The sequence below is a fragment of the Morone saxatilis genome, unplaced genomic scaffold (assembly GCF_004916995.1).
Source record: "Morone saxatilis isolate NCDOM2014 unplaced genomic scaffold, NCSU_SB_2.0 Contig4, whole genome shotgun sequence".
Classification (NCBI taxonomy): domain Eukaryota; kingdom Metazoa; phylum Chordata; class Actinopteri; family Moronidae; genus Morone; species Morone saxatilis.
In genome coordinates, this window is record NW_023339984.1 from 8,102,212 (window position 1) to 8,125,454 (window position 23,243).

A 23,243-nucleotide genomic window follows, 5' to 3' on the forward strand; every position below is an offset into this window, starting at 1 on the left:
TATATAGTGTATATATAGTATATATATGTGTATATATATTGTATATATAGTATATATAGTATATATATGTATATATGTATACGTATATATAGTATGTATAGTATGTATAGTGTGTTTCATGAAAAAGTTTCATGAATTATTAACTATTTAATTTGCACGTGTCACATGGAGTATTTAGGTGTCTGATGATGTTTAGTGTAAAAAAACAAAACCAATTCCACCCTTGCCACCCCGCCCCCAACCCAGCAGAACACAACACTTGAGGCCCACATGAAAGCCAACGGTCCACTTACTTTGAGCGTCGGCGAGGTGGAGGAACAGACCCAGGACAAGCAGCAGCGGCAGCAGCAGCGTGGGTCTGGCTCTGTGCATGGTGGGACAGCTTGGCACCAGCATGCTTTGGCAGCCTCGGTGGCGCTGGCTCACAGAGCCCTGTGAGTCAGTCTGGTCTGATTTCTCAGATGCAGGGTATTCACAGCCTATGCAAGGCAAGGAGGGATAGGGAGAGGGAGAGAGGGAATAAGGAGGGAGGAAAAAGAGAGAGAGGAACTGAATGAAACAAAGCTGTTTGGCTCCACGGGTTTTATCTATCCCTGCACATTTCTGACATACCCCCACACAGCCTCGGCTGGAGCTGACAGAGGATAGGAAGAGGCTGATGTGCTCACAGGGTATGTTCTGACAGTTCTCTAAATGGAATAGTCACTTCACACAATGCGTGTGCACGTGTGCATGAGAGGAAGAGCGATAGAGAGTGCAAGAGAAAAAGGAGAAACCACACAGATGAAAGGGTGGACTAATAAGATTTTGTCTTCACAGCTTTGGTGGCGAGCACCAATTAAATACGCTGCATAATAAGAGTACATTTTAAGTCCTCCTAAGATCGGTGTTGATATCTGTTTCATAAAGAGCGCCTCTGTTGCCTGTAAGAATAGCAGAAAATATTCATAAATGCTGGACGCTATTTCATAGCACTTCAATTAGGAGTTTAAGTAAATTTGACCCTTAACAAACTGCTGACTTTTCTTTAAAGTACAATACAAGATATAAACGCTGTCTTTTAGTTGCATTACGATATACACATCCAGTAAACCAATTCATCTGAAGCACATATTTAGACTTCTTACACCACATTTAATCCATAGTTGATGCTTTAATAGCTCTAAGTGCCTATACAAAGTGATGAAGTAGCTTAGCTTTAGCACACACACACAATCCAATCCAGCGCTGCTCAAACAACAAATAAAATCCATAAGACACAGTGGCCGAGTGTTGCCATTCATGTTTGAACCTTTTATTGAGGGCCACTACATGGCTGTGAAAATCAATGTGATACAGTGAGCTAGTATTAGCTGCAGAACGGCTCTATCCCTTGTCATCCATTTGCTTAAGCCAGAGCTTGATCCTCAGTGATGGATGCTCTGCGGTAGTCTTCGGCTCGTAACACGGCTCCCGGCTAATCCAAGTGTGTGTGAGCTTTGAAGACACACTGTACTGCCTGGCTAGCATGCTAGCTCGTCTGCCTGCATTGTTCTGCAGGATGCTGTTGTTTCAGCTGCGGTGACCGGTGGAGGCGGACCTGTGTATGGTCTGTGTACCATGACATGTCAGACTCTTTATGTAGCGTGAGATCAAACATGTCAAACATGTCAGATCTCCTGAAGTTTTAGGATTCGGCATTTTTAGTAATGGTCTGTGCAGGAGGCAGCAACTCTGCACATAAATGCTTTTGGTAGAAATAATATTGTATTTGAATGTTTATCTCCAGATTTGACCGCCACCCCCAAATGAAAAAAGAAAAAAAAAAAGGAAAAACAAGCCCCCCTAAGCCCAATCAGTAGGCCCGATGATGACAAAGTACCTCATTTCCCTGTTACCAATCATCCTCTTTCTCGCTCCTAGCTCTCCCTCTTTCATTTCTGTGGGCTGTAAATGGCAGAAAAGACGGGAAGATAGCGCACCTGTCACACTCGATTTGTGTTGGGGGGGAGATAGACACGACTACCTGTCTCCAAGCGCCGCAGGGCTAGCAGCAAGCGCAAGAGCGGGGGACGTGTGGCGAAGGGAATCAATTTGAGGCAATCTCATCCCCCGCTCACACCGCCACCAACACACACACACACACTAGCAAACACAAATGCATATACATATACATACATTTGAGCACACTAGACAGAATTTTCACATGAGCAGTGTTTGTAGCGACTTTGAATTTGATTAGAATCAACTGCACTGAAAAACCTGAGCTGTGTGAGCTGCACTGTTATGCATACGTAGTGCAGGTACAGCTGTCTGTCTCCTTCGGTTATTGTTTTTACGCATCCGCCCCCCATCAAATCTAAGTGATAGCCTTTGAGTTAATTAATGTGTGAATTTCCATAATGACATGACATTAGGAAGCACACAAGAAACAGTACTCAGCAGCCCTCCCCTTCTGTATTCACGCCCGGCATGTACACACACCCATTTACACACACACACACGCTGATAGAGGCAAACAAAACCATCTGTATGTTGTGTAACCGCCAGTGAAACAACCAAGAGGCTGTGCTATGTGAGTAAATACAAGGAGAAGCTAATGTAAGCTGAGCTAAAAGACATCCCCGAAACCTTCATTTTATCCCAAAAATTATATTTGGTGTTGATTTATGTTGTTAATCTTTTACAAGTAAACTGCACTGCAGATTTGTTCCTAATGTGCTAACAATGGACACACCACCTGCCAGACCTGGCAGAAAGGTGGCAGTTTGCCTACTGCATTATCATCTGACAATGGATTTAGCCTAAATACTGCAGCTTCTTTTTTGCACGAAAGCGTTCACTCATGGATTTGTAATTACATGTTTGAGCATGTGCAAGAGTTTAAATAATTTCCATTGGTTCATATAAAAAGACTTTTTCAAAGGCGGCACCACCTCTGCCCATTTTATCCTCAACATGGCCATTTTGCGATGCACTCTGCACCTTCACTTTCATACATTTGGTGGCACTGATGCTTTCATTGAACATTTATTACAATAGAAAGGAAAAAAAACAATCTTGTCTGTCTTCCTGAGCCCCTGGTGGTATTATTGTGTTCCCATTCAGTGGTGCTTCATTCAAAGGATTTTGCTTCTGATAGCAATCATGCATTATTAAACAAAGCCTGACAACATGCACAATGTTAATTAGAAAAGGGGGGAGTGTGTGGCAAGAAAAAGAAAGGGGCTGTTGAGCTGTCTACTCTCTCTCCTTCCCATGATCCTTATCAGAAATGTGAAAGAGAAGGAGGGTGGGATGTTTATATTCTCCATAATGGCTGGTCTCTATTCTCATTTGAGGCCTGTGTGTTTGGCACTCTGGTCTATTTAGACAAGCAATATTATTAAGGGGAAAATACAAAAGAATGAGTCATATTTATCTTACACTCCAGCCATACTGCAATAAACTTGTTATGAGAAAAGAATGCAGGCAGAAAAGTTATGAGCTCCCCAAAGTAGCAGGTTCACAACATCAGCTCTGTCTTTCCATGTTCTCGTAGATGCTGTAACATTCTGGCAAATGGTGTACAAACCAGTGGGAAACAAATGCTGACATGAGAATGCTACCGACGGTGCTGTTTTTAACAAATTCAACATGGGTTTTAGCAAAGCAGTTGCACCGCATTATGCCCATCCTTCGTGCAAGTTGACTAATTTCACTTTGGCCAGCTCCAGGGAATTTTTTAAACAGGGTGTTTTTAGTTTTAGGCTCATGCAAAAACTGAATTGAACTTCAAGGAAATAGTTGATTCATGGTATGTTATCCTAACAGACCAAAGCAGCCGCAAAAATGCCACCAAATCTATTAAGGCCAATCCCTCTGTAATTAGCCCAACACATGCAAGGACAAAGCACCACAAAACTATGATCCATACTGCATTGTGTTATAAAAAGTTGCTTAGTATCATGCCCAGCCAGGCACAGCAAATACGAATTTGTTTCGTTTTATGAGGCAGGACTTTCTATGGTCCCTCCAGACATAGCTGAGTTAAAGAATGCAGTAATTACCCCCCCCCCACGCACACTTTCAAACTACGATATGCAGGGCTACAGTAGTGAGCACACAACAGTAGTACTGCAATAATCTCTCTGACCTCTCGTTTTGACCTGATGCAGAGACAGACAAACAGATTCTACCACCTTCTTTTTGCTGTTGACATAATATGTAATTAAACTATTCTCACCCTGATGAAGGAACAATGGTCGGTGATTGGGGATTAAAGCGTGGTATGTTGGAGAAGAGTCGTGCGACATCGTTCATTTGTCTGCACCTCGCTGTGTGTGTGTTTTCAAACAAAAACCATAGTTAATCATTGCCAATATGCTGTTGCACTATTGCATAAGCGCTATGTAACAAGTCCTCACTGTAGACCTTTTTGCCTAAATTATGATTGAAACATCATTTTAGTATTTTATTGTGTTGTTGTTTTAATGTATCTTTGCTACTTTAATGTATTTTATTTATTTGATATATGAAAACTAGTATTTCATATAATATCAAATACACAAAACACAACATAACATAACATAATAGTATTTTTAATATAATGTCAAATAAATAAAATATAGTGAATTTACCACTATTATAGACATCTGATAGCTACCAGTAGGATAAATAAATACAAAGCAGCCATTAATATGTCATTACACACACTATCAACAGAATACCACCAACAGGGATACATTGCAGTATATGATGTTGTATTGTTTAGCATATTTGTTTAGCAGATGTAGCACGTAATGGGCCTTCTAAAGAGGCTGTTTGATGTTCAAGAATGCGATACTTTGGGGGTAAGATTAGACGTTACTTAAGGACTGAATGTTGCCTAAATGAAAGCCTCAAGGTCAAAGGGCATGTAAAACGGCACAGGCTGCTGTGAACTAGCACAGATTTAGTGTCAGTCGACGGTGCTCACGGTGCTCGTGGTGCCCCTAGGATTCTTTTTTCATCATCATATGACCAGATTTATAAAATAAGCTCATCAAAGGCACAGCTACCCACACATTTCCTTCTACAATCCAAACTTCCTCATCAAAAGGGGGTTAAGTTTGGGTTAAGTCACAGTGTGTTTTACATGCTCGCTGCAACCATCATTTATCTTTTTCTCTGGTCTCTCCTCCCTGCACAAAGTTCCTTTCTCATGTGTAGTTCTCTCTTTTCTTAAGCCACTGTTCCCCTTTTGTTTTTCCTCCTCCGTCTGTTTTTCCTCTCATTTTTTCCCATCTACCGCTACTACTTTCTTCTGCCCGCGATGGTGTGATTTAAGACCGAGTGACAAGGCCGTTTCTCACACATCGCTCCCGATCAGCCGGCATGTGTAATAACATCCCTCAAGCTAAGCTAAGCTATGCCCTCAAGTGCAGCCTCCACATGAAAGACCCTGACAACCACACATCAGAGGAGTTTATTTGCTTTACTTATTTATTTACTCCCCCCCCACTCCCTCCTTGCCTCTTCTGACCTCCCTCAAACAAGCCTCCCACGGTCATAAACTATCTTTTGGGTGGTACCGCCTGACTCTCTGTTCGAGAAAGTCAGGGTTTAGAGTTCCGCCCTCCAGCGTGACTAATTTTTGACATGCAAACGCTGCCAATGCTGCAACTGATGTCTATGGTTATATCTTGTTTTCTTATGAATGAATTGCCCAACATGAAATGCACAGCAGGAAGCTTATTGGGTCTGATGACATTTGTCTGTCTAATAATTGGTCTAAAAGCACCTGCTGCGGCTGTAGGACAAGGAAGCTATCGCAATCTCATCTCAGTTGTGTGTCTGTTAGTACCAGAAGATTTCAAAGCCATGTCCCCTTTTTTGTTGGGAAACTGATTTGGTCTTTGAAATGTCACACCAAAAATAATGCAAAATAACCTTTATTCACCTATCTCGGGAACACTGTTATTAATGATACCGTTGGGCCTTCTCTGTGATGGTTTCCCTCCTTTTTTTTTTTTACACAAATAGTAGCCACTGCAAATAGAAGTTACACATCTTCACAGAGCACACACGCCCATTAAAAACAACTGTGTATTGGAAAGCACAGGTCAAGGATAGGATGTTTCAATTTGAAAACCGTTACCTTGTTTGGGTGCAAAGAGCAAGGTTGCGTCCTCATGAGAATTCAGCCCACCCAAACTGACCTTGAGCACACACTTTAGTAACTCAAATGACCACGTAGCATCAGCTCACAAATACTCTTCCTCCTCCCACTCGTCCTGTGTGTGTGCTCTTGTTGTTTTCAACAGCCTCTCCTTGACTTTTCTCTCTACCTGGTCTACCTCAGCACCCCCCTTTCTTTCTCTCTCACACACACACACTCTCTCTCCCTCTCTCTCTCTGTTTCTCTCACTTCACCTATCCTTTTCTCTCGTCTCATTCCTCCCGCCACGTTTCCCAGCAGCTGCTGGGTTCAGATGGATGGTCCCCACAGTGCAAGACCCTGACCTGCAGTCTAGTGACTGATTATCTCAGTGCCCTGTTGTGCTGCTACCTGAAAGCATACCGACCCACAGTGCACACATAGGCAGCCACAAACAAACATACACGCACAAGGTTACGGAGCTATTGGGTGAGCTTTGGGGACACTAAGGAGTTTAGAGTTGGGGGAAAAAGCAAAAAACAAAACATATTTTGTCTTTGTCTGCAGGTTTGGATCACCTCCTTTGACCTTCATGACACTGGTAAACACACTTCCTATTGAGCTCTAATGGACGCCACAAATGCCTATTCAATGGGCAGCAGATAACACCACAGCAGAGTACAATCAGCCTTTGGGTGAGCGTGTAAGCTGTGTAAACTATTCAAATGATTGCCTGCTTGTTGGGAGATCTTCTCTTGTGTTGTGTTTGCTTGTCACAGTGTGGGCGGCTTCTATAGTACAAGCATGTGCCACTCGGGTCGTGCTTGACCTTGCGCATCAGCATTTACTAAAGGGAAAGAACTTGTTATCATGCAAACAGGCTGAATCTTGAGGAGTCTATTGTTTCGGGAGCAGAGAGTGTGGCAGGAAGGGGGGGTGAGAAAAATGGTAGACGCAGCAGCAGCAGCCAACCTGGAATGGCTGGGATTAAATTTATGCCGCATGAACAGGGGAGGGCAAAATCATGTTACATATTATGAACCAGAAAAAAAGAAGGGGGAGTGAGAGGAGGGTGGAGCAGAGGGGTGGAAATATAATGGATAAGGGGAGCAACGAGGCAGAGAGAGAGAGGTGGCGAGAGAGAAAAGGAGAGGAGGACAGGGCAAAGTAATGTGGAGGGGAGAGAAAGGAAGGAGGTGAGGAAGAAGGGAGGGAGAGAAGAGCGCGCTGTAGGATAGAGAGGTGGAGGCACAGGGAGGGAAGCAAGGGAATGTGCCTCACTGCCAGCTTTTCTCACGCTCCGTCTGTGCCTGTATGCCTAACAGAGGCAGAGCAAGAGAGATGGAAGAGAGGAATGAGGTATAGAGAGAGAAAAAGCAGGCACCGATGAAGAGGAGATGATAGTTGCGAGGCCAGTCTGACAGACTAAAGGTATTGTTTTCCCAAGGGAGGGAACTGGAAAGATGACAGCAGGTGAAAAAAAACGAGAGAATAAGTAACATGGCACACATAAAATCGTCAAAAGCCGCATACTAAGGCTTATGTCCAGATCCAATCGGATAGATGCAGCGTAGAAACAAACAACTCCTACACATACATGCTCACTAATGTAAACTCAGGCATTCATGTGCACAAACAGACACATACGAGCAGAACGCGGGCACGCATACCCTTTGCACCACATGCTCCTGGCACTTTGACATCTACCCCCAACACAGCAACGGTCTGTGGGAGGATGAATAATCTCACTTCCGTGAGGCAGAGAAAATGAGAGAGAGAGGAAGGAGGGTGAGAGGGAGGTTGTTCCCAGCCTGAGCTCATGTCGTTTTATGGAAAGTGCAGAGCCTTCGAACAGACAAAACAGCATTCCTCTGCCACTCGCCGACATGGCAGAAAACATCAGAACAGAGCTCTATTGAAAATAACTGAATAACACAGCACTGGGAATTGTGATGTCCCCTAATACATATGGCATAAGTCAACAACAATATGCCTCCTTATCTTTTGGAAACAATTGAACACCAAGGTACATTGTGCGGTGGTGACATTTTCATGGCTTTTGTACACACGCCAAGCCGTTTGGTATGTAAATGTACTACTTAGGCGTACATGAAGGATGTAAGGAGGTGCTTGGGGCATACACGCTACACTCATAGGGCAGCAAAATAATTAAAATGCCAAGTGTCTCCCATTATCTAAATGCTAATTTGCCTCGATATACCCTGAGCTAAAATGTAACGCAACATTATTGTTACTGTAGTTCACAAAGGCAACGGCGGGTGAATTTCCCTTCAATTAGCCTAGCACACTGTATGCTACCTTATACCTTAGGTGATGCAGCAGATATTTTCGTAAGTGCACTCATCATACGGCCTTAGTGTCAATCCATGTAGATTCCTTAAGTGTTTTAGTGCACCTCTGTTTCAAGGGCAGCTGATCTTTAGATATCTAAGCTAAGTTTAAATGTGAAAATTCTGCTGTGTTAATACCATGTGTTATTATGTCAATTTTATCAGCAGGTTTCAAATAATGCATTAATATTATCCTATCTCACTCTAGTTGGAGTATTTGCAGTACTGGTCAAGCTGGTGTTCACAAGGACACTGACAGCAATTCTTCGCTTTTCAGTTTATTATGGGCACTGGTGTTTTTGCCATGACTCCGATTTGATAAGAAAGCCTGAGTCAACAACTGAAAGAACAGACAGGCGGCATTAGAACCAGCAGCTTATCAAAGCCTTTTGCATGAAAATACATCAGTGCCAACAGGGAGGGCAACGGGACAAAAAATATTATCACAGATATGAGATGTTTTTGCTGAATACACAGATAGAGGTGAAATTGTGTTGTTTCTGCTTTTCCATCTATATCCTGATAAGACTGTCAAAGGACATGCAGGGTGGGGATGAACAGCATTCTAGAAAGCCGTTCCAACATTTCAGTATTTCAAGTATCCTTACTAAAGTTTACTGAGCACTTTGATGTGGGCGTTACTGATTAATAGATTTGAAAAGCTAAACTTCTTTTTGGTTCTTGGACACCCTTGAAAGGTGTTTTAGCCAAGCTAAGCTATTGTTCTCATGAAAGGCAGTGCCGGCTGCTTGTGCAACTCAGTCCAGGGAAAGCAATGGTTCACCCTGAGGCAAAAGCAACAATTCCCCCTTTGTCGTTTCACTAAGACAAATGCTTGCCATTGCTACGTTAGCAACCAAACAAGAGCAGTTCCCCGTCAGTGATGGTATATTGTAGCACTCGAACAAGACATTTTATTATGCTGCTGAAACGAATGAATAGGTCTTTTTCTCCAGCCACAGTTTGGAGATTGAAATTCAAATCAAATGCCACCTTCAAAGAAATGTCAGTACAGGAAATCAAAACTGTTCTGTCAATGCCTAGCATCAAGGAAAATACGCAGTTTGACATTTGGAAGTGATTTTCTCTTCCTCTGTCCTTGTTTCATATAAAATTAACTTGCCAGTCGTCAGAAGAAATGCATATAAACCCACATCACACAAATAGTCTTTACTGCTCTCGCTCTACATCTGACATCTTAGAAACCTTTATACAAGCTTCCCCAACCCAATACAATCCACCCCCGAACACTCACAAACATGATTAAGACACTGTCAAGCCTGACACTGCCATCTCCCTTGCTGTCAGTGGCCCTCACTGGGAGTCGCTGTTGACTGACTGCCTGGATGTGCCTTATCATTAACAGGGCTGCCTGTGCCACCACAGAGGGGCTTTGATGACAGAAACTAAGGCCCCGGTGCCTGCCCCTCCCATTTTGCCTGCCCAAGTGTCATCTAAATGAGATAGGGCCCAGGAGCTAAGGGATTAGGCACTGCATAATTACCTATTTAAAGACCCTAATTGAGCATTTCATTAAGAGACTGGCACTGAGATTTTGCCAAGGAGGGCACTACAGGGAGAGAGACATATTTGCCTGTGCATACATGCGTGCATGCATGCATGTGTAACCTTGAATTCAAGGGTTACCTTGTTAGCATGGATGTCTCTTGTTTATTTTTTGCCTACACTGCACTTAGACTGTTCCAAATCCAATAGACATTCACCTTTAGAAATTGATGACAGTCATTAGTAAACATTACTTATGATTAAGTTTTATCTTTAGATAAAGGTGGTGGTTACTAAGACCTTCTGTGAAGTTATTGCAATTGTCAGTCCGGCTTCCCTCTATTAGCTGTAAATATTTGTGAACCCATCTGATTCTGAGGATATTTTTATTGAATCAAAAAAATCTGTTATCTAATTCTATAACTTCCTGATGATTAACTTACTCTGTCTACAGCACGAGTTAGCTGAGTGGACATTTTCCTGCTCTCCAACAGTGACCAAATGCAAAATTAATGAGTTTCTTATTCTGTAGTGCTGATATTTTATATTTTAATGCAGGCCTCTATCATTCTGCTTTATTTACTTGATAAAAAACTGTTGTTGTAGGCGACAGACAACGGCATTCATCCCTTGCTTTAGCCAAAGAAAACTTGTTGGGGAGATATGTACAGTTTTTGTGTTAATGTGATGCAAATTCTGCTCCAGTTGTTCAAACCGCTATTTTTGGGTAACATTGTCATTGCCAGACAAATAAAGCTACAAACTAAAGGAGAACATTTGAGAGTACTGGGCACTGCTTCACATGATAAAAGAGAAAACACTACAAAGCCAAAACATTTCCCATCCCTGTGAAGCTAATTGAATAGAAATTAAATTTGTGTGCACACATTACTGTTTCTGTTACTGTTTCCTCTAGCTCAACGACAAAAGACAGTAAGTGAGTTAATGTCACTAACATTGTCAGCTGTCAAACTCATACTTTCATTGACGCCACGGAGTGTCAGCCCCAAGGTTTCCAGTGCCACATCTAAAGCAGTTTTGTCAGGCGAGGGATGAGATACAAGAGGGATATGTATCTTTTTATCTGCCTTACAGAAGCTAGGATAATGCAATTATTCGTTGTGATGTTTACCACTGAAATTGAATTTTTGATGTGGAGCTTAGATAGTTTGGAAAAGAAAATTTTTCATTTACTTCAAAAGGAGCTTTTATTTATGCAGTCTTTAAGATCTTCAAAGCTATTGTGACAAAAAGTACCACCAGTACAGTGCAGAGAGAATGATATTCATTTGCCTTCCCAACATGTTACATTTTTGGGTGGCCACAGATTCTTTTGCAATTCCACAACATAACTGTCTAACTGGTTCTTTTCTCATTTACTCACATATTTAAGTGAAAAATTCTCTGTTCAGATTATAATTCTTAGCTTGTTATGTAAACCACAATCCTACACTGACCTATGACAGGAGCTAAAATCAATGAACAGAGGTGGACTCCAGGGGCCCCTGATCTTTTGTCAATACCAAAACATTTCAACAGCGACAATTATTCGAGCAGAATTCTGGACCCAGATACTTTGCTGATGACCAATTTGACCTGATTTCCATGACCCAGTGGGCTGTGACTCTTCTTTGCCCCCTCATCTCTATATCTGGGATCACTGGGGACGTTGGCAAGTCACTGGCAGTTGCCTTGTGCATGATTGACTTGTTTGCTAAATGACTATCATCTGAAGTGGCAACGCTAGCTGGGGGCTATTGGAGTCTTTGGGGCAGACACCAGCTGCTAACTGCTACAGATAAAGTGCCCCTCCCTCTGGGGATTCATACAAGCGCGATGGTGGGGAGTGGTGCTGAAGTCTGGCCAAAGATGCTCAGGGCTGTAATGACACTGAAACATCATGAGTCAGTCACTGCTATTCAAGCACCAGACCTATTATTCTACTTTGACATGATGGAGGTTGAAAAGGTTCGTGCACTAGTAAACATATGAACCTGGAATCCCGTACATGACAGGTGATAAATCTGTCCTTCAGCTACCAATGATAACAAACTCAAAAGTGAATTCAATGTCTGTTTCCATGTTAATTCATTGTTGGATTGTATCTCCAGTAAAGGGGAATCAACATCACCACTTATTTGATATTAGCAACCTTTGATGTACCTGACTAGAAGACATGGCCATAATCCCAATAAATCAAGATATTAGAGCAAATAACACGACACAATCCGCTGTCAGCATATCTGGTATGCGTGCCTCAACTTCTACGAATCTTGTTGAGTTTGTATCAGGTGTGCAAGGAGCTACTGTGATGTCTTTAATGTATGCATGGGTAGATGGGTCGGTTATTGGGTAGGATGCCTTATCTAAATCTCTCACTTGAAAAATTATTGTTGCCGTACAATGAACTTCAACAATGAAGCATGCAGTAAGATTTGGAGTCTGAAATCTTTGAATGAATCCACGAATGGCAGATTGGCAAAGGGTACACAATAAATCAAAATGTAACCTACCTTCAAGTATAACATTTCAACGGCATTGGCCTTGTTGGCAAGAATATAAGCCTGTATGCTTGATAATTTGAGTGCCTCAGATGGAGATTTGTGAGTACAAAGCCTGTTTCAAGACTAAGGCTGTACCTTGTGACTGATTGCAATTAGCTATGGACTTAGACATTTAATTATTGATTGGGCCAGTATTTGTTCAATTGTTCTATGTCACTGAATGATGCAAATCCTTTTTTCCCATGACCAGTGCTACATATTATGTTCATCCTGTCTTGGTAGAAATTTACATGACCATGTTTTGACCCCATATTCAAGACCGAACACCTGGAAAGATTTAGAAGATATATGCAAAACAGATTTCATACACTGAGCTGCTGCCATGTTTTGAGATTCCACCACATTAATGGCTTAGTAGGGTAACAGTTAATATGGCATAGTGTAATGCATAATTGAACATTTGTGTGTGGTCTGCCAATGTGTATACAAACTACCTTCTCAGCTTGTGAGATCCCCATCTGAAAACGCCCAAGGCAGAATATCCTCTAAACCAGGTAGTTTCTACTCCAAAGTTCCTCAATAGTTCTGGCAGCCCTGGTGACAGTAAAGCCAATCTAACGGGCAGCCCAGTGTGGGCCCTATCAGGCCCCATCTTGGCCTTGCGAATTCCATATCTCCCCATCTCTGTTGAGGAAACATCCATCTTGATTTCTGCTGAGTGCCAAAAAAGAAGTAGCAGGAGAATGAGCGGGAGAGATGGAGAGGAGGATGGAAGAAGGGTGTTCACTTGATAAGGCAGTTGAGAATCAGGGGAAGGGATCTTGGGGAGCGTGGCCCCAACGTGCTGGAAAGAGGAACTTCATCTTTATCTAATTACCACAGAGCCGTTTTGCCAAGTTAGATAGTGTGAGCGTTTATGGCGGCTAGGTCGGTATCACAGTACTCACATGCCTTTACAAGCACACGCATTCTCATGCACAAACTTATGCAGATATGATTAACATTCAGATGCACTTCCAGTGACGCACACAGGTGCAAGTACACACACACGCATACATGAAGCCCAGGGCTGAGTGCCATAACAGCCCAATGAAATATATTCAGATTAGAAAGGTGTCGCATTACTCTCCAGCCGGATGATAAATACGCGGTTAGCACCATCATTAATCTTGTACCCCTCCCCACCTTCCGCCTCCAGACGCGGTGATGTAAGGGGAGGGGAGCCAGCATATACTGGATGGAGCTAGTGCCTCTGTTAGGGCTGCAGCGGTGCGGCTGGTGCATGCATGGAGCAGTGGCACTGCCTTGTTATACTAGGTCTCGCACAAGCACAAGAGGTCAGGGTATTCTGACTCATTGGGCTCACTTGTAATGTCACTGTTCAGAAAGGCTGGTTGTTGGGTTCAACTGAGGTCTTGCTGATTTTATTCAGGGATTGTTGCAGAGACAAATATACAAAACTCCCTCCTCATTTGTTGCACACATTGTCTCTTTTGTTCTCAAGCCGTTCATACACACTGCCTCCCTTTAAATTCACCTCTTTCCTTTTGCTCAAGCCGTCTCTGCTTTTTGGCTGCCACCCTCCCTTCTCTCATCCCAAGGGTTTGCTGACATATTGCCCCGAACGGCATTTCATCGTAAGTGGCCATTGTCTGGCTAATGAGCAGCATGCATAAAACACTGGAGGGCTGAGAAGACAATGATGGACATACACGCACAGACAGAAACACATGCTGGGCACCAGGGTGGATTCACCATCACTGGCTTTAGCAGCATATTTCTTCTGCAAACACCGCTGTGTCCCTGCAGGGAGGCTTCAGACAGACAGTTCAGACAGTGGCACATTGCCCTCAATTCAAACACAGCCCTAGAGAGGGGTCAAAGGTCAAGAGCTGAGGAAATTACGTGTGATAAATTGGCTATAGTGCCAGTAGTGTTGTGTATATGTGAGTGGGGTCATCCTCCCCTTCTCCTTCACTGGTGTGTTTGATGAAGTGTATAGTCTTTGAAAGTACAGCCTGTGTCTGCAGCATGCTGAAAGTCAGAGTTTAAGCCGGATCCTCCCACGTATCCTCATTCAAGTGGCGCCTCTTGGGAAAAACGAGGGGGATCACTTCTTTGCATTTGGACCAAAAGGACAACTAAAAATGTAAACACTCAATATGCTAAAGTAGCACTGTCTTTTTTTAACATCTATAGTAAAACTCTATAATGAGAAACTTAAAAGAAGAACACTTGTTGACTATATTCATTATGTAATTGTCATCGTGCCAACATCTTGGCAAAACAGTCCAACCCTAAAACTACTCTACATTACAACAGCTTAATGTAGGCTTAACATAACGCTGGCACAAATTATTATATTTATCTTAATCATACATTTTCAACAGAAAACAGATCCAACCCATCGGAGCACTGCAAACTATGTCCCTGAAAAGTGGTTAGACATCATATTTACAAGATGTTTTGCTGATTCAGAAGTCTTGCAGGAGGAAAGTCGAGTTGATTGAAAATTCACGGCTGATCTCACATTCCAAGGGCAATTTTCAAGGAACATTTTCTCATTGTTGTGAGAAACTTCTGTTCACAGTCCAACCTGCAATTGCCCAAAATACTTTGGACCTAATTTTTTGTCTCCTCAGATTATGGCCTTTTATTTTCTCCTGTCTGCATTAGGTAATCACCAAGACAGCAACACGATGAGTTTCATTCTTGCCAAGACCTTAGAGCTCAACAACAAGCTTACACTGGGACTATTGTGTGAGAATGGCCAATATAAACTCTAGTGTTTCACTGCAAGATGGCTGATTAGCTCTTAAGGGGGCTGTAAAGAATTTGGTGCCTTCGTTTGGGGCTTCATTCAGGGGGCGCCTGTTAAATTAAGGTGATCAACACTATTCTGCACATGCACTGCATACAGTGTTACATAAAATGATAGTATAATCGAGCACAAATTCCACGCAAAAATTGTCACGCTCACATGGTTACTTTGTGTTGAGCCAATTGTGTTACCACTTTTTTATTGAATCTCTCAGTCGCCCCCAATCACTCTGTGCTCCATAAAATGCTGGCAAGCGGATTGGGGCTACTATAATGGTGGCTCAATGCAGAAATAAACTTGTTTTACTGCTGCAAACAAAGTGATGTGACCTGGAAAGGTTGTATTTTTTGCTGGGATAATGACTGTAGTTTAGAGTCATGTCTCAGTGTGAACTCTAATTACTTGTCTGGGGCCACTGAGCTACATTGGTCTCAAGCACTTAGTAATGAAGTCCATATTGGTTCCATGTTTATTAAACACAACGTGAATGTCTGGTGAAAGTATCTTTCCTGACTGCTCATGCCCTGGATTTACCTTTGCTTCAGTTCTTTTCTTCGTACAGGAGAACTTGGATAAGCATCCTGCATTGGTGTGAGAAAATAACGATACACTTGAGTATTGCAGTACTTTGCTTTGTGATATTGTATCGATTTTCAAAAACATTGTATTGGTTTTTGTGTTTAAACAACCAACCGTTAGATAGCAGTGTAATGTAAACCGAGTATCCAATCGTAACCCCTGTATTATTAAACACTTCATATTGCTAGATTCTACACAGCCCCAGCATCATGTTGATTTTAACATTTAAGCTAAAATAACCAAGTTTAAGTGCCTTTTCTACTATCATCAACAGCCATAGCAGCTACCTAGACATCATTAATCATCAGAAACAATCAGTGTTCATCATCATGCAGAAGCCAAATTCTTTTCCAAACTTCACCAACTCTGCCACAAGGTTGAAATAATTTTTTTTTTTTTAAAGAAAATGTCCTTTGACTTTCACATTTTTATATGATTTCATTATCCACACTCTGCAGAACTGGCTTCCAGTTAACTTAATCACTGTGACACCCATTTCTCATAAATATGCAAATACAATACAGACATCTTCAGCACTTCGAGAGCAAAGGGGACTTTAGGCAAAGACTTGCTGAAGACCCTTTCTCAAATCTCTAGTCAAGTCTTTTGAAAACCTCACGTGGGACACATTTTTTCAGAAGTGATGAAGTTTCTGGGTTCCCACAGCAACATGTTTTGCCAAAACACAGCATGCTTGCTTGTCACAGTAAATTTACTAATACAAAATGGGAGCACTCGGTGCTGCTCTCATCACTGCCACTTCTTTTGAGTGGTTTTGTTTCCACTGTGGTTAGAATTGAAGCAGATAGAGGGGAGGCACAACAAAGACCAAAAACCATCCCTGCAATCTTAATGAAAATAATATCGTAAAAATGGCACAATAGAGGTCTGGTTATATAGCTAGAAATATAATTTTACATTCAGGTCCTTTGTGTCCCTCTAGACAACTGGCTCACTAGTAAAACAGTCCTCCACAGACTGAAAGGCGGCATGGGTTTGTAAGATGGTAGGGAAAAATAAAAGGGATGCAAGGCAAGAGAAGGGGATTTGTAGGGGTATCAAGGCATTGCATGACTGCTGACTCCTTATCCCACTGTACATTCCAGTGGTGTGCAAAACTTTACAGTCCTCAGCCAACAATAAAATGTAAAGAGTTTGGTAGTCTGTGTGCAACTACTATACCCCTTGAGGAGGACCATCTCAATCCATTTTCTGTCAGCTGTCTTGTCTCGCCTCCATGTATCTGCTTGCGTTCCCGCTGATCTACTTAATCTCTGACAGGGGGCAGAGCTTGTGGACTAACAGCTGGGAAATATGTGCCCCCTACTGCTCTTGCGCTCCTCCTCCTGCCACCCACTCTTTCTCCCTCTCGTTGCCCTATCAGGTCGGCCTATTGACGGCTAATAAAAGAAGCGGCCCTTGACTGTGAACAGCTGGGTTCCTGTGATCTAACTCGGCAAGTGGCTCGCTGGGGCTTTTTCTCTGTGAGGGGAATAGTAAAACACATAAGAATAGTCCAAGAATGAGGGTGACAAATACAGTACACAGAGCGGATTGGGATAAATGGGGGGGGGGCATAAAAGTGGAGGGAGCATAAAACAGAGAAAAGTGAGGGAACAGACATACTAGCATGCGGTGGTAAGCCAGAGGAAGGGAGCTCAGAGGCTGTCTTGTCCCTGGCTTTTCATGGCCTAACCAGCTAATCAATAGCACAGAGAAACACTATTTCAGCTGGCTCACTGGGCTCTCTGTACAGGAGAAATACTGAGAGTGCCAACTCAGTCTTTCTGGTGTTTTTTTTGTTTGTTTTTTTTCTCTACAGCATGTGACAGCAGTATTTCTTTTAATATATTTAGGTGGCACACAGGAAGTGATGTATCTCATGTAGTGGTGAGTGTGCACCTACGCAGGAACCTGAGAACCCTTAGAGGGAATGTAGTGAGTGGGAGCAGCTGAAGTATGTCATCGATATTAACAATAAAAAGCTCTTCTCTTTATATAGCGGGGACTGCAGCATTTTAATATTTGGCAAAAACAGCAAGTGGGTTTAAAATAATTAAATATTTAAACTGCTGACCATAAAAAGGCAGCCAAAATAGCCATCTCATCTACCATTAATGAAAACAAACGAGAGAGAAGTGATTGCAAGAGGCTCTGGGGATTATTTTAGATATTGACCCTGCTTTGAAACCAAATTCTTTTGGTCCTTTGAGACCGCTTTGATGCGTCTTTGGGACTGCCGACGCTATTGGTAATGGGTAAGGTCCTCCCCTCTCTGCCTCTGGTATTCCAGTCTCGAGAGAGACGTGAGAGTGGCACCGTTACTCTAAAACAAGGACTCCAGACGGGGGCATGGGCAGGGGCCGTGATGTGAGGGAGGCCTTAAATGTGGCAGACCTAAATAACTGCGCATATGACCCGTCATGCCTGACCTGCGCTCTCTTATCACACTGCTGCTCCATAGATATCTTTTCTAATTTCGTGTGTGTGTGGACAAGTATGTGTGTAGTGGGGAAGTTGGTGAGTATGAAAGACGACTCCAGATGCTCCCAGCTGGCTGTTGCCCAGTGAGGCTAATACACTTCTGCCTGCCTAATTAGAGCCCACACTCACACACACATGCACAGTCGACCCGTCCTCACCACTCATGTCCCGCTGTTTCAATGGGTTTATGGTAGGAAGAACATATGCCCCCCCTGTGTTTTATACAGGACACACATGCAGACAGCTAAACAAACAACCAGGGGCTAAATTACCTCATAAGGGAGGCCAGGGGTGAAGGCTGCTGATGAGTCACAGTGGCATCATGTAAAAGGATGTGCAATTTAATACGGGAAAATGCAATGCTCTGCTGTAAGCACAACCGATTTGTTGATTTTGATTAAAGTGGTGACTCAGTACCGAAAAAACTATTTAGCAAAAATGATCTATGATTGAAGGCTGTGTGGGAGTTCAACCAGCTCTCCTAATATCTCAGCTGCTTTGTGCAAACACACAACCCCCATTGGCTTGCTAAAATATGGGGGGTTTGTGTTCTCATAGACAGAAAGGAGCATGAAATGATTAGCTTCTGGTAGGCTGACCCTTAATGTATGTAAAAACTGATCAACAATACTTGTCTCGTCAACTGTAACACAGATTGCCTGAGGATGCTGATGATATAGACGTGTGTCTGGATATGCTTGCCACACTGACCCTTTCTTTAGGCTCTCAAACAGCAACACAGCACTCAAGCAGCAGCAGCACTCCCTCACAACCCATCGTGTCAGACATTTCCTGCCAGCCTGTCAACACTGGGCTGTGTGTGGCAGCTTGTCTTTTTTTCCCCCCTTTTTTCTTTTGTCTTGTTGGTGCAAACACATAAAACAGCAATATAACACAATCCATACCATCAGCAGGAAGAAATCAGTTTTGAGTTAAACCCTGTTTACATAGATTTGTTTGAAAGTGGCAAAGTCCCATGCCTGTGCCCATGTCTGTTATTATGTATTTCCAAGGATGTAGTTGTGAAATTATATTGTCCAGACTCATTAGACAAGATAATATTAGAATATAGACATCGACCACTCAATACTGCATAGAATCAGGAATCCATGTAAGGCAGGGGCTTGCCAGTTATTAAACATCGGTTTTCAAGTCATGTCTGACCACAGAGCAAAGTCTAAAAGGGTAAATGATAGCAACAAACAACACACAAGGAAGCAGTGCCAAATGAGGACACAGAAGTAGGAGGCGGGAGGTTTGGGGCAGTGGAGTAACAGAGAAAGAGATCCCAAGGTCAGTGTATTGGGGCCTGCTACAGACGAGGGATGAGAGATGGCGTGGACAGATGTCAAAAGTGATAAGCGTCAGGCCTGACAAGCTCCAGCTTGGCTATCAGTTACTACTCCGAGCCTGGGGTCGGGCCTGTGCCAAGACAATGCCAACGCCTCTCTGTGACGATCAGTGCCTCCGGAGGTTGTGCAAAATGGCTGCCGCCATGCCAACGCATTATTACGAGTCACTGGCTAGGCAGTTTTTTTTCTCAAAGGAAGTGCCATCTGTGAGTGACAGCGGGGCCTCAGCCATTTATTTTGAAAGCAGTAAACAAAGCTGCCATTTTTGCATTTTGAGGGTCTAGATGCTTGCATATTACCACCGGCAAGGCTGTTTGTTGTCATGAGAGATATTAGGCCCGGTGTGATGTATATCCTTTCTCCATCTCCATTTATCTAGTCGAATCCATGCTCTCTTAAAAGCATCACTCAAGCAGCAGGACAAAATAAATCCTCATTTTCACATTTGAAAGCAGGATGGACAAAAATCCAATACTCAGGAGAGTGCTTGGTCGTGCTTTAAGCATAACAGCTCACGAGAAGAGAAGGGGGGCATTGGGAAATAAATCAATATCAGGCCATTTACTATCATATTCTGTGGTCATTGATGATCTGTCAAACCATTTATTTCAGAGTCTGAACGGCACACCAAAATCATTTTCCAAAGAACTTTCTCTACATCCAAAACAAATAATGAATAACTCGCAAATCGATACAGTGTGCTTTATTGAGCTCGCATGCTTGACTTGAGTCTGGCATCTGGCCCAATTGTTTTTCATTTGCCAGATATCTCCTCTCCCTCCTTTGTTCTGCTTTGTATCAGGCTAAATAATAACAAAAAGGCCTTGAATGGTGTGCATATACAGTGTGTTGGGCATGAACCATAGTTGAAAGACTATCTTTTTTTAGGGATAGCAAAGCTCCGTTGCACCCTGCCAGCTCCATTGAATCACATGTTTCCAGAAAAGACAAACAAAACCCAATTTTAGCAGACTGATATGACTGTTGAATATATAAAGGCTCAGCAGTGTGAATCAAAAACATCCGGCACCCTTGATCAGCGCCTCTCAAAGGGCCTTGGGTTTCTCAATGGAATCAGCCTTGGCAGTGCCACATTGGCCTGGGTCACACCCCGCTGTTCTACTGAGTGGGGCTGAATAAAATCATCGCAGTCAGGCTGAGAGCTCGCCAGGGTAGGGTCAACTGTTCTGACCCCCACTGGGAGGCCAGGCCCCATCTTCCTGGAAAAAAAAAAACACAACCAAAAAGATGCCCGTATCAGCAGGATGCTAACAGAATCACTCAAAGAGAGGTTCCGCAAAGACGTTTTGACTGACAGGCCAACTAGCATTTTGACAGAGACGCAAACCCAGCTCTTTGGGGAGGTCTACATTCAAAGAGAACTGGTCACAAGCCAAATCACTTAGCATGTGCTGCAGAGTGTGTAAGAAATGCAACGCCATGAAATCAACGAGGGATGTGATGGAACAAAATTAGAAAGGCAGTTGCCGTATTTTAGGTGAAGAGAAACATCATGGCTCCCAGTTACCACAGTAAAAGCTAGAGCAATGGGGGAGAGTGGTGATGATCTTCGTCTCACCTAGGTGAAACTGGGGCATTCCTGTCTGCCTAAGCATGAACAAGCGCCTACCAGTCCTCACTGACCCACTCAACTGCACCATCTAAGGGTCCCTCTTAGGTCATGGCCTCAGTGTCACATGCCAGTGGATGAAAAGGGGATATTGATTACCAATAAACTCATTAAGAACTAAGAGAAGGACTTTCGCACAGACACAACCATTTGTTTCTGTCAAAACAAGAGATTAGCAGTCAGATTGCTTTCACCGATTCAGTTTACTCCTTGGCCCTTTCGAATTCATTATACTGTTGTTTCTTTTTTGGTTTCCATGACATATCAATGATTTTAATACCTATATTTAAACCTGAAGTTAGACAATTAGGTGAATGTGCATAATGTAATGGCTTAACAATGAGGCCTAATAATGAATTGACTATAATTCTGATAGCGCTGAAATTCTGGCAGTGGTTTCTTGCTTTGGGACACTGGCCATTATTTTAAAGAATGAGCAATTGATAACAATGTCATATCCACTCCTCTTGTGTTGTGCATCTGCTTTCCCTGATGTTAGCTGGCAGCTGACCATATCTGTTTCTAGCCTATCTGCATATTATGTTTAACAGGATGTGAAGCTTTAAAGGTTGCCAAATCTGGCACGAGTTTATATAAATATATAGGGTCTATAAATGTATTAAGTCTATTTAATTTTCTTATTTATTTATCACCCAATTATTTTACAAGCACAGTGATTTCTGTTTGAGGACAGTTAACATCTTTTAGAATAAAGTTCAAATTGCATTTGCGACCTAAGTCAGCCATTTTGTGTCTTCCTTTGGACCACTGTTTGGGAATCCTGTATGCTGTACTTGGGATGCAGGGAATTACTTTCCCAGCATATAAATGATAAACTGTCAAGGCATCGCCTCTTTGCCCCCACTATGACGCCTCTGCTCTCCAGGCCCTGGAAAAGATGTGCCTGAAGATCGAGATACCAACTGAGGACGTAGATGGCTACTGTTATCGCAGCTCTGCCATTAATAAGATCACCCGATGGCTTGTGTCCTGAGGTTTCCTGGTCTGTGTTATCATGCTTCGGGACAATCTAAATGAAATGGCGCTAGAAATATGGCGGCACTGTGACAGGGGGTAAAAATGGGAAGAAATGTCACGGGCCGTGGTGTCAGTGTGGTTAATCGAAAATAATGGCCAGCAATTTATAGTTGCCGTCCTGACCAGTACTGGATGTACTGATGCAGGAGATCGAATTTTAATGTGTATATTCCATCACTTCATACGGGCTACTGATGTTTAGGGCCCGGCCAAACAGCACACAAATCTATGGACGGAGGTTATCATAGAGCAGTAATAAAATGGGGAAACACTCTAAAAACAGACTGCGTGCAGGGTTTGTGTGTGTGTGTGTGGCAGCACATTACGGAACCTTGTTCAACATTAGTGTGATTTGACAGTCATCTGATTTCCACCTGCGGCCATTGTAATAAATAAAAGTATAAGGGAGAGGGAGGAGGTAAGCTCTTGGGGGATGCAAATGAAGGCCACCTGCTGTGTTGTTGAGACCACAGGGGACCATGAGACCCATCAGTATTTTTCCTCATTTGACAAGAGTCCATCTAATCTCCCTTCCTCCCTCGTTCTTCTAACTGTGCTCCCCTGGTGTTAAACACTTGAAATGGATCTTGGGGAAAAAAATAAGTCCAGATGCTCAACGGTCCCATGATGCTTAGTTATGCAGTGTTGGTTTATGCTGTCATTTAAGCTATTATATAATCCTGGAATAACTGCAGCATCTGTCAGTGTTTTGTCAAGAACAGATCAAACTGACAGTATTATCAATAAATAGTTTTTTAGTTTTATAAACTTTACATAGGTTTAATACATGCAAATATTTGCTCTATTGTAGTTGCAAAGCGTATGCAAATTTTTGCAAACTAGCCAAACTGTGACCTGGCAGGTGAACATCACTGATACCC

General features: G+C 42.7%; 1 protein-coding gene across 20 annotated transcripts in view; it reads right to left on the reverse strand.

Annotated features, from left to right (window-relative positions):
* The window catches only part of LOC118337894 (receptor-type tyrosine-protein phosphatase delta), a gene marked incomplete at its 5' end in the record, with an annotated part of 344,600 nt that overhangs the window by 91,798 nt on the left and 229,559 nt on the right, over positions 1-23,243 (reverse strand). For all 20 annotated transcript variants that reach the window (XM_035675051.1, XM_035675039.1, XM_035675038.1 and 17 more), the window contains 1 exon segment: positions 294-479. In XM_035675051.1, coding sequence (XP_035530944.1) covers positions 294-396 — 103 coding nt within the window.